Source organism: Lathamus discolor, chromosome Z (genome assembly GCF_037157495.1).
Source record: "Lathamus discolor isolate bLatDis1 chromosome Z, bLatDis1.hap1, whole genome shotgun sequence".
NCBI classification, from domain to species: Eukaryota; Metazoa; Chordata; class Aves; order Psittaciformes; family Psittacidae; genus Lathamus; species Lathamus discolor.
The window spans coordinates 35,038,719-35,051,788 of NC_088909.1; the positions used below are offsets into that span (position 1 = coordinate 35,038,719).

General features: G+C 39.2%; 1 protein-coding gene across 1 annotated transcript in view; it reads right to left on the reverse strand.

The window, feature by feature from the left end:
* The window catches only part of MSH3 (mutS homolog 3), a 120,572-nt gene that overhangs the window by 104,313 nt on the left and 3,189 nt on the right, over positions 1–13,070 (reverse strand). Inside the window, 5 exon segments of the mRNA XM_065662488.1 lie at positions 5,086–5,252; positions 6,247–6,390; positions 7,890–8,009; positions 8,912–9,028; positions 10,176–10,388. Coding sequence (XP_065518560.1) covers positions 5,086–5,252; positions 6,247–6,390; positions 7,890–8,009; positions 8,912–9,028; positions 10,176–10,388 — 761 coding nt within the window.

The following is a 13,070-nucleotide window of genomic DNA, read 5'->3' on the forward strand; positions in this document are numbered from 1 at the left end:
CCAGAACAGTGCAGACTTGGGTGAAATAATGCTTTGTATTGAAAGAGAAGTACTAGCGATCAACACGTTTTTACATGGTGCAAAAGGATGCTACAGGATAAAATAATACATAAAAAACGGCAAATGGAAAAAAAATATAAAGAGGAATACTGGGGCATCCTTAAGATGTGCTGGATTTTTCAAATAAACAAAAAAGGGGTACGTAAGAAGAGCAATCAAAACGGAAAGAAGCCTCAAGAATGATTCCAGGAAGACCAGTATATGCCATCTTGCAAAGCAGCCAATATGTTAAGGAAGATGGGTACTGACACTTGACTAGGAAGAGCTTGAGTACAAGACACAATATTCCCTTTTAAAAATGTATTTTTTCAAGGCAGGAATGTTTTCTTGGTTTTCTAGAAGGAAGGAAACTAAAAGTGCTAAAGATTTTCCACCACCCAGGCCAGCAGCTGTGAACAGATGTTACTAACTGGTCAGGAACAGCACAGTACCCACCAGAAGTTTGTCCCGAACCAGTTTCTATAACAGACTTTTAACATACGCTTTCATTTTGAAGGCAGACCCTCCACCAAAACTGACCGCCAGTTCACTGTCCTCAAATAGTACTTCTTAGCCCTTAAATCTGTACTTGAATAGTATTACCTATTAACTTTTACGCAAAAACGTACACGATATCAAAACAGAAATACCAGTAAATAATGTAAATGGCACAGCTGAACAAGGACATAGCTGTGGTGGCAATGGGGAAAGAACAAGAAGAGGGAATCAAAGCATTCAATAAGGAGAAATAGGTAGATTATGTATGTTTTCCCTTTTTAGAAGAAAAGCAGAGAGACACATACACCTGTATACAATATTCATATTTGGTCTTCATAGAAAAAAGATAGAAATTGAAGGAAAGCACACAGATAATTTCAATTCTGTCAATATAACCAGGCATGACTGCTCTCATAAAGCTGCAGCAGTTTATCTGGACTAAACATTTTATTTGTTTTTTTTAAGAATCATCAACACACTCTTTGTTCAAGAGTCACTCACTACAAAGTTCTAATACACAACATCTAAAACCAAATCATCTCCTGTGTAACCCGGACAACGCTTGGAGCAGTTCTTACATGGCATGGGCATGCAGCAAGCATAAAGACCCTTCTCTTAACCACTCCAAGCTGTACACCTCCTGAGACTACTTTTCTTTCCCATCTGTACCCCGCTTTTACAAATTCAGTGGTTTTCCACTTCATGAGGAGCACTCCTGAAACACAAGATCTATTTCATATGGGTTTAGTCAGAAAGATCTTCCAAAAAAATCTTGACATTAAAACTTTCACAGGTAACAGAAAATTCTCATCATCAGGAGTTATTAGAAAAGAGCAAACTAAGAATGAAATTACCAACTAATAGACAATAACGAGAATGAATTAATTTAGACCACCTAATATGCACTAGAATAAGATTAATGCCTGTAGAAAAGCAATTAAATAAAAAGTGAAGCCTAGTTAAAATTAGCACAAGAAAGCAGGATACTGGAAGCACTTTAATGTTAAATACTTCAGGGCCCTCTAGTGGTTTAATCCTCTATATGAGAAAATCCCTGAACAACTGGTTTTGAAATGCGTCTACTCAAGTGTACTAATATGCTTTATTTTTATCACTCCCATGTAATTAAGGACATTTAGGCTGGCAAGCTTATTTACCGGCAAGTACATTACCAGGAAGAGGAAAAACCTACAAACTAATACCTGTTCACAAAATCAGCTAATACGTGGTATTTTTTTGATGTTAGAAGTTAGTTACTAACATTCTCCTCCGTGAACAACCAAAAAAAAAAATATATATATAACACTATCACTCTCTTAAACCTGCATCAGAATTACCTTAACCTGGAACTATAACACTTCTTTTCGAAAAATGCATTTGCTTTGTTGGCTTATTACATCATTCTACCTTCCTCTGGTTTCCACAAAACTGTCAGTGCACAACGCAACAACAAGAAAAAAACAAAAACAACAAAGCAAAAAAGTTAAGAATTGTTGATCTTCATTGTGGTATATTTAGACACGCTTTGCGCATACACCTATAAAATTGATTTGCTAAAGAGAAAGTTATCAAAGTAAAAGGATTCACAAGGCAAAAAAGTCCAACTCTTCGCAACTGGAAAAGGTCAGTTACTTCCTAATCTGGTATTTTATTTGACCAAGTCTTAACAAGCCATTTTATTGTTAGGAAATACATTTAATATTGCTTGCTCAGTACATCTAATTGGAGCTGACCTTTTCAACTCCATTCAACTCAGTCCATACATGAGCTGAGAGAACAAAAAAGCCTAGTATGTCAAGAGCACACTTCACTACAAGTGGAAGTGCCACGACACCCCTGAATGGTAATGAATACACCACTTTCACAAGGCACATTTTTGTAAGATGCCCAAGACCAAATCAGACGTTTTCAGTCCCTCCTCTCAGTCCTGCCTCTCACATACACGTGCCCCTTAAAGCTTCATAGCTGAGTACAGCAACATGTCCATAGGTTCCTGTGGTGTGCCACAAAATCATAGAATCCCAGAATGGTGTTTAGGTTGAAGAGGACCTTAAAGCTCATCAAGCTCCAACCCCCTGTCACAGGCAGGGACACCTCCCACTAGACCAGGCTGCTCCAAGCCTGGCTTTGAACACTGCCAGGGATGGGGCAGCCACAACTTCGTTGGGCAATCTGTGCCAGCGCCTCACCATCCTCATGGCGAAGAACTACCTAAAATCCCATCTCAATCTCCCCAACACCAGTTTAAGGCCATTCCCCCTTGTCTTGTCCCTACAGGCTCCTGTCAAAAGCTCTTTTCCAGATTTCTTGTAGCCCCTTTAGGCACTGGAAGCTGCTCTAAGGTCTCCCCTTAAGGAGCCTTCTCTTCTCCAGGCTGAACCAGCCCAGCTCTCTCAGCCTGTCTCCAGAGCAGAGCTGCTCCAGCCCTCACAGCATCCCCGTAGCCCGTAGAGGGTGGAACTCTTGCCAGTGTGGAGTAGAGGAGGAAACATCTTTTCCTGATGACTTGCCTACCAACCATTTCACGTCAACTTTATCTTCTTTTTAGTAAAAGGGGATGAAGAAGGATTACACTGCCAGGTGGGGAAAAGAATGCCTGTGGAACAGACTGATAAAGCAACTCAGCCACCCAGAGCATGAAAGGAAGCTACAAAATTATGATTTGGGCAGAGTTTAAGTGAGGTAGGAAACATACAGATTTGACTATTTGTCAGGTGGCTACCATCCGTGTGATTGTGATGCATCTGTCTTTCTTTACAATACGGAAGGGTAACAATATTTGTATCTTCCCCCCCATTACAATACTTTGCCTATGTAGTACATTCATTTTTATTTAGCTTTCTTTAGCCCCAGTGTTGTTAACATTTAAGATACTATTATCCTGACTAGCTCATTCCGAATGGAAACACCAAGCTCTAAGCTAGCTCCCTACAGCCCAGAGCTGCAAAGTTAAAAAAAAAAAGTGAAAAACTAGAATTTTCTTACAAGAATTGCATGTGTAAGACTTTGCAAGTTCATCACATATGTTCAGAGGATTGTTTTATGTTTTCATTCTTAAAAATTACATCCTACTCTTGCTTCATTCCACCATGAAACTGATACAGAAAACAACTAACAAATTTGCTCATGAAATACACAACAAGTACACAAAATATAAACAGATTATCAGTCACAGTACTTCACAATACAATACACAAGCTTGTACCCAAGTTCAAGACAGTGTAATGGGACAAACAGAATGAAATACAGGAATGCCATCCAGAGGGACCTTAACACGCTTGTGAGGTGGACAAATGGCAATCTCACAAAGTTCAAACAAGGCAAGTGCAAGGTCCTACACCCGCATTGGGGCAATCCCAGGCACAGCTACAGGTTGGGTGGAAAAGAGATTCAGAGCAGCCCTGTGGAGAAGGACTTGGGGGTGTTGGATGATGATGAACATGAACCGGCTTCACCGTGCACTTACAGCCCAGAAAGCCAACCATATCCTGGGCTGCATCAAAAGAAGTGTGACCAGCAGGGCAAAGGAGGTGATCCTGCCCCTCTACTCTGCTTTCATAAGACCTCTCTTGAAGTACTGTATACAGTTCTGGTGTCTTTAACATAAAAACGACATGGAGATGTTGGAGCAAGTCCAGAGGAGGGCCATGAGGATAATAAGCGGGCTTGAGCACCTCCCGTATGAAGACAGGCTAAGAAAGTTGGGGCTGTTCAGCCTGAAGAAGAGAAGCTGCGTGGAGACCTCATAGCAGCCTTCCAGTATCTGAAGGGGGCCTACAAGGATGCTGGGGAGGGACTTTTCATTAGGGACTGTAGTGATAGGACAAGAGGTAACCAGCTCAAACTTAAACAGGTTAAACAGGTTCAGGTTAGATATAAGGAAGTTCTTTATTGTGAGAGTGGTGAGGCACAGGAATGGGTTGCCCAAGGAAGTTGTGAATGCGCCATCCTTGGCAGTGTTCAAGGCCAGGCTGGACAGAGTCTTGGGTGACATGGCTTACTGTGTGGTGTCCCTGCCCACAGCAAGGATGCTGGAACTAGATGATCTTAAGGTCCTTTCCAATCCTAACTATTCTATGATTCTATGATAAATACCACTTGCAAAAGTTCTGCATGGCTATCTACATTAATACACAGTTCCATTCCTTTTAGAGATCTTCAGACTATGACTAACAAGAAAAACAGCCACATAACACCACTTTCTCATCCAAAGATAAATGAATGAGCTCTGAAATACATCCAACAGGTCACAACATAGGCAGTGTGCAAGCAAGTCTCTCTAAATGAACACACAAATATACACGTGCACAAATGTTTCACAGATAGAAGTCATGAATTTCAGTCTAAATATAATTTAAGAATGAGTGCCCAGAACTCAGTGGGATGTAGGGAATTTTCAGCCCCACAGCAAACTACAGTCATTCTGAATGGGCCATTACAGAACTACAGATCCGTACTTGCTTCTGGATCTAAATTCCATCAATAGCCATGCTGTAATTAATAATAAAGGCAAAAAACCCCAAACAATAGAATTTCCATACAACATACCTCATGGAGGTTATACTGTTGATGAGCTTTTCAGACTGATCTGACAAGCTAGATGGAAGTATCATTTCAACTGGCTGCAGGCGCAAAACCCGACTCTGTAATTCTGAGCGAGATGCACGATCCCGAAAACTGTCAAAGACCACTTCTCCAGTAGTTGGTTGTATTGCCTGTCAAATTAAAAAAAAAAAAAAAATTAAATTTTCAGAGAGTACTTCAGTGACTCACACTGTTAAGCACAAAGATTATGGTGTATAGCACAAAATTATATAGCACCCACGTGCTCAAATCTGAAAGTGACATCTGAAAGTGGCAGATCAGAAGATAAAATTGTGCTTTACAAATCTGTGATACAGTAGTAATTCCAAAAGACTACCGCAATTGTGTCTTAGTAAGTGGTAACAATATCTCAGGAATGTAAATGTGCACTTCCTATCATCAGACCATCACTGTTCAACTTTTATTACTAAGCAAACACATATAATTGGAAGTCTATGGAAGGTGCATGCATTCAGCCTGGAAACTCATCTTAGCACATGCTACAGTGGAAACTCATCCTAGCACTCCCAGCTACAGTGTGACAGTCAAACATAAGCAAAATCAAGATGCTTTTAAAATACTGAATTAAAAGCAGGCTGGGCTTCAGTTATCAGTGTTCTACCACTTGAATAATCCTGGTTTTAATCTTCACCAGACAATTTTGAAGTGTAAACAGTAAAAAAGCATGTCTCTTCCTCTAAAGAACAGTATTCCATAGAGGAAAAAAGTGCTCACAAGCTTTGAAATATTTGACTTTAAAAATATTTATAGTAAAGCATCCAAGCTAGTAATTCCCCTCTTTTTGGCTCAAACACAGGTAAGTTTTCAAGTGATCCAGCAGCAAAAACGATGTCAGGAATATTAAACTATCAACTCCAGACCTCTTCTGTAGTTTCAAATATAAAGCCACTGCAATTCACACAGAGATGATATCTTACCTAAAGTGCATTTCGTTAAAAAATAAAAACAACAAACAACAAACAAAACTCCAAAGGAATCTAAAAGACAGAACAATTATGAACTTAAGAAGATAACCACCCACCTCTCAAAAACACCAAGAAAACAACACTCCAAAAAACCCCATACGAACCCTAAAATACTGATTCCCCTGAGAAACTGACTTACCATGATGCCTATAACAATGTCACCTTTCTTTCTGTCTTTTAAGTTTTCTCCATTTTCACAGATACAGAGGAGGTAGTTATCAGGGATATCTGCTGTTACATCTTCAACATCTAGAGAATCATCTAGCTTCAGCAAAGGGTTCACATGTAATAAATGTTAAAAAAAACAGTACACAGACATTGGTGGATTATATACAAGTCCTAGATTTAAGTCCTTCTCAAATATATTTTGTGACTCCTGCTCTGATTTTGCTGCTATGCCGAAAGTAAAACCAGCAGCTCATTCTGCACACGGGCTGCTTCACCTTGCAACTTTGACTTTACATCCACAAACCATGTGCACGCAACAATAAAAAATAACTGCATCAGTAATGCAGCAACTAAAAGGCAGGTAATTCCCCAAGTTAAGCAAAAGTCTAGATCTTAGCAGGAGTGCTATTTGTATTGAAAACTTGCTGCACATCTATCCACCAGGCTGGGTCATACTGCTGAGCCTGTTTTCAGCCAGTTTGCCAACCATTACAAGAAGGTCTGTAAGTACACTAGCCGTTTTCCAACAGAATAATCATAGAATCCCAGACTGTTTTGCATTGGAAGGGACCTTAAGGCTCATCCAATTCCAACCCCCTGCCACAGTTAGGGACACCTTCCACTACACCAGGTTGCTCCAAGCCCCGTCCAGCCTGCCCGTGAACACTGCCAGGGATGGGGCAGCCACAGCTTCTCTGAGCAACCTGTGCCAGAGCCTCACCACCCTTACAGGGAAGAACTTCTGCCTAAGAGCTCACCTCAATCTCCCCTCTGTCAGGTTAAAGTCATTCCCCCTTGTCCTGTCCCTACAGGCCCTTGTCAAAAGCGCCTCCTCCAGCTTTCTTGTTAGCCCTTTTAGGTACTAGAAGCTGCTCTAAGGTCTCCCAGAGCCTTCTCCAGGCTGAACAAGCCCAGCTCTCTCAGCCTGTCTCCAGAGCAGAAGTGTTCCAGCCTTCACAGCATCTCTGTGGATCCACTAAAGTGCAACCTCACAGGTATTAATCTAACAATCTCTTTAATCTAACAATCTTTTTAGCTCTTCATATCTAGTAAGTACCAGTTTGAAAAATTTATAAAAAACCAAAACATTAGCTAGATAAAGCAGCAATTATTAAAACTCAGACTGGAAGGAAAGAAATTAAGAAAAAAACTTCACTTGTTAAAGGCTATTTCTATGTCATTTTCCCTTTCACATAACAGTCAAGAATTAATTACCCAGGTAGATTTTTAACAGTCCATTGATTGTATCACCTTCTTTTCACTTTAAAGCAAATTGTTGACACCAGACAGCAAATCCTTATTCCTTCACAACCTCCTGAATCACTAATGCTATGCATTCTCAATCTAGTGAAACATCTAGCTGAAGACAAGACCTACAGGGCACTGTAGACTTGGGAAGTCCATGCTCTGACTTCAAAAAGGAACTACAGTTAACACAAGTTCTGTTGTTTCACAACAAACCTAAAGCCTGAAGAGATTAAATTCTTTATAAAGCCAGCATGTTGTTTACCAGAACATAAAATTAAAGGAAGAGCATTTCCTGCTGTCCCTCTTTATGTCAGCCACGAGCTGACAAAGACTGGAGTCTGAAACCAAATTTATTTGAAAAAGGATATCTTCTCCAATAAGTGTAGACGTAGTGTAGAGAGCAGTCAATTTCCGGCTGAAGAGAGAGCTTTTATTTTCTCCAGCAGCCTTCAGCGCTGCAGTTTCCATTTGTTTTATTACTCCAACCTATAGGCACACAAACAAGAAACAAAGTTAGCTCTTTGATAATAAATGATTTTCTTACTATTCTAGAAATTTGGTGATCTTTTAAGGTGTGCAAACAGCACGTGAATCATTAAAGCTGAGCAGGAATGGCAGAGGATACTATCAATCCACCTAATGTGGCTGTAAAGCACTGCTTTTCCTTCTGATCTTCCCACTTCCAACCAACCTCTCAACTTCTGACTTTGTGGCTTCTTGCCCTGTTTTGAAACAATTTAGCTAGAGTTCACTAATTGCCAGAGAATGATTGCTGCAATCAACTTAGATTCAACAGTCCTTTTCTCATAATGAGAAAAAAAACCCCAAAGGTATCAACAGAAAGCAACAGAATTAGAGGGATCAACAATAGGAAGGAAAAGAGAAAAAGCATTGTTTGAGAGAAGAAAAACAGGGATGTGAGGACGAACAGAAGAGAGAGGTTATATAATACAACATAATATGATGTATAAGTAATGTAATATATAATAGACTATATACTATAATATGATAGGATATTATATATGTGAATGTTAATAAAATGTAAGATAAAATACAAAAAAGTATGGTAAGCTATAATCTAACATGGTGTAACATAACATATAATCTTAATGAAGTTCAAAGGCCTGATGAAAAAACTGAGAGAAAAAAAATTCTAGAAAATATAAAGATACTTTACTGTCAAAGGGAGGAAGCTTCAACCTACTTAAATTCCATGATGCTCCACAGAATGCAGATATTGAAACAAAGGGAAGTTAGCCATTATAATTGCAAAAATGGGTGATAATGAGTTTCCCACTTGGCAGTTGAAATAAGACTCTGGTAGAATAAGTGCAAGTTATTTCAGTGCTATTCTTACTTAACATCATTTAATAAAAGCCAGGAATAACCTTATATCCTTTCGCTACAAGTCGCCGCACGTGGACAAACAGCCTGTGACTCGGTATACTGGCTGTCATAAAGTTATGGTCCTGATGACAATATATGTTTAGTTCTTTAGCTGCAATCTGCAAAGTACAGGAAGAAGAGTCAGCCAATAATTCAAAAGGCAATACTTGAGCTCATCTCTATGACAACACTGATGCACAACTACAATTAAGAGTCAAGTGTCAAACAGAAAACATTACGGGAAAAAAAAAACAGAGAGCTGAGCTCCTCCACCTTCCTGTCCCAGCATGTTGTCACTAACACAGGCTTCAGTATCACAGACTTTAATTCAGATTATTATGCTTCACCTTGACCTTTACCACCATAAGGTAAACCACCTATAACACATACACACAGATTCTGCAATACAGCTCAACAACAGGTCAAAGAATTTCCATAATGCTAAGTATGCAGAAAGCAGTTACTTTAACTGCAGTTATACAGATGGTATTAAGCCAGATAATCAATTATAATACTGAAAAATCTTGATCCAACAGCAGTGGAAGCTAAATACTCCACAGAAGAAAAATAACGACATAACAAAATAATAATGTATGATTTGTATTTGCTTTTTTGCCCCTTGGCAAAGGTAGGTGTACACTGATTAGGAAAGTGTTGTTAAGCAGGAACTGCAGCCAAACACTTAACTGTGTACCTAGATAGTATATTTCTGTTTCTGGACTGTGACCGCACCAGCAAACAGGTAGACAAATTACACAGTACAAATCTGATTGGGAAAATTAATTCCCAGAAACTAAGCAAAGTTTCTCCCTGGTCTCATGTATGGAAATAAGCACAGATCAAAGTTTGGTAGCAATGATTCTGGGACAGATCACACAAAAAAAACCTCATTACAAACCATTTATGAATTGTCGTTTTAAAATTAAGTTTGATGCAAAGTGCCTGCTAGTTCTACAGATCAGGCACATGTGGGTGCCACATCAGAACATGCATCTGAACATTCTAGGACCTCATCTTAAGTTCTCAATATGCAGAATAGCAAGCATAAGATTACAAAATAACAAATGCTATTTTAGTAAAAAGTGTATGCAGAATGGATAGTCTTCAATTTAAGTATGTAGAGATTTTTCAACTTGATTCCAAGTACTAAAAAAACCCACAAAATTTATGCCTCTAAAAACATTCCTTCTTGAGGTGGCCACAGACCTAGTATAACACTAACATAATGCAAGTATCTTTCCATAATCCTGACAAAAAAAAAATTACCTCTGCATCTTCTCCAAAGAAGCGGTATTTGTAGCCACACTCCACACATAAAATAGCATCTTTATTCTGTTTCTTCATTTCTAGGAACTGAAGTTCTAGTGGAGTGTAAATACTTTTGGTTCTCTTATTGAGATTTGTATCTGAAGTATTCTGAGTATTTTCGTAAGACTTAAAAGATGCAGAGAACTGACTAAGGTCACAGCATAATTCCTCCTGTAGATGGAAAAGTAGAGTTAGGAATTATTAAATAAATCCATCGCCCCTGCAGACCTTGGCTCATATTGACTGAAGAGCTAAAGACTGTTCTTGCATTAAACAGCCCCAAGAACCTCAGCAAAAGTAAGATATACAGAACACAGTTTATTTGGTTTTAAAAGGAATTAAAAAGTCATGAAAGTAAAAGATTCTGATTCACAGCTCTCCTCACACATGTCAGCTGAAATCAGATCTCTACCGTATCATGAGCTCTCAAAACTCAGATCAAGAGACATGCAGGCTGCAAAGACTGGGCAGTCTAAACTGGCCGGATATAAAAACGAAGATGAATTACCACTCCAATTTACAGGTGAGACACCGTAGTGCATAAAAATTAGTACCATTCCAAAAATCCATAGTAAATCAAGAAATAAACCAATTTCAACACAAGTCTCAGTTCACTCTCAGGCTCCGAAACTGTACTTCTTCTCCAGTCTGCCCTTTCTACATAAGCTCTGCAGACCTTCCAAAATAATTTACTCTGAAACACAGAAAATCTATATTAGTTTCTAAAACTCTCAAGAGTTAAGGCTTTGAGACTACTGCCTCTGTGGTTTATTATTTACAATGACATTATGTAGCCTATGCTAGACAAGCAACTTCGGCTCTTCAACTTTCTTTTGTTCTTTACAGTAAGCAGGGTGGTGAATTCAGTCTTTTGGAACAACGCCGATAAGCTGCCCTTCACTTACAGCAAAATTCCTCCTCACATATATCACAGTATCAAGTACTGATAAAATTGGTTAAAGATACAATAAAATACAAAGACAACACCCTCCACAAGTTTAGTATGACCTTGTCACTTTTTACAGAGAAAATTACTGTAGCAAAGCATGTGAAATAAGGTCATGAAAGAAAGTAAAAAAAGTAAAAACACACATGAAAGTTGAATTGTTGAGAAGGTAGTAAGTTAGCAGCTCAAGGGATTTAGAAGAAAATTATCCACATAAAAAAGTTCTAACTCTTAAGAAAAAAGCAAGACACAAGCACTGAGATAAGCCACTCCAAGGAAGGCAGGCCAGCACCTCCCGACCTGAATGCGTGGCCAGCACAGACTCAGCTGGTGTCCTTTAGAGAAAGATGATAGTAATACTTTGTCAAGTAAGTCATGAGTCCTCACTATCTACTGAGTATATTAAGAAATAACTGCTCTTTACTTTTACTTCGCATACATCTTGCTTGCGGAGTCTCTCTGCATATGGTTAAAGATGACCTTCCTTGTGCTCTAGGAAGTGAGTTAACAGCTGCCAATCCCAGACAACCTGTGACTGACGGGATCCAAAGGCTGTTTGGTGACAACCACCTAAGCGTACAAATACACAGTGGCAATACGGCTATAAAAAGCACAACAGCACCAGTGCACTGGAAACCAACTTTGTAATAGGAAGGCAGAAATATTGCACAGCTGATACACAGATTAACAATCATATCTGTTCAAAGATAAACCTCCAGAAACAACAGTCTTAGGCCCACAGGTAGGTGGAAGGAGTGCTGAACATGCCTTTGCTCACCAAACATGCACTTCCACTGCAACACACACATTTTTAACTAACAACTTATGTCTAACTTATGTTAGACAGGCATATGCTGCCTCCAGTTTACAGAAGAAAGTCACTAAATACTCCCCATGCATGTTTCACAAACATGCACATATAAACCACAGATTTTATAGTTTCAGCATCTAGAACTGTTTCTCAAACATCTGTGAGACATGCTAAAGTATGACTTATAAATTAAACTAGCAGGGGCAGCATCTGGTGTAACTGCATGGAGAAAGAGTCAGAAATTAGGAAGCACCAGACAGTCAAGGGTTTTAAGAAGAGGGACGGAGAAGTGGTCAGTTTCCTGTGTTCTCCAGCTGACCATACCTACAATGTCAATTCCTCCTCACAACAGAAATCTCTTGCCACAAGAAAGAGATTTACGTTTTGATCTCACATTCACGCAAGCCAGACACTCAGCTTAACCTCATGACCTTCAGACAGGGAATGACAAATCAATTATACCACCTTTCATACAACCGCCTTTCTCCAAAAACACATACAAAGCTTTAAGAGCAGTTGAGTCACAAGGCAGCACCACCACAGGCAGCTATGAGATGATTTCCAGTACCTTCATGTACTTCAAAGGGAAGTACTTCCGTACTTAGCAAGCTGACCCCAAACCCAACCAATTAATTATGTTAATTAGCCCCATAATTAGAAGAAGCAAGTACTGTTATACTCTTATCGACTTCTAAAATGATAATTTTTCACGGGAGCCACCCGTATTTTCTGCAGATGAAAAAAGCCCAGTGATATCTTTAGTAGTTAGATGTATCAGCAACTGTATTAAGCTTACCAGCAACTGTATTAAGCTACATCTCAGCAGTAATTCTGTATCATATTTTTGCAAAGAAAGCCTGCTTGGAATTTTACAGGTTTGTATCAAAACTGACAGAGCTGAAAGAAAGCTGAGCTAAAGCGCACACTGAACATTTGTTATTACAATATTAAGGGGTAACTCACTTATAAGATACACTGCCAGTGGTCCTGCTCTTTCCTTGCTGTTTCTTTCAGTGGCATCACTGAACAGCTGTAAGAGGCATCCAGCTCACTATGCTAGGAGTTCCAGGAAAATATCTATACAGAAACACTGGCA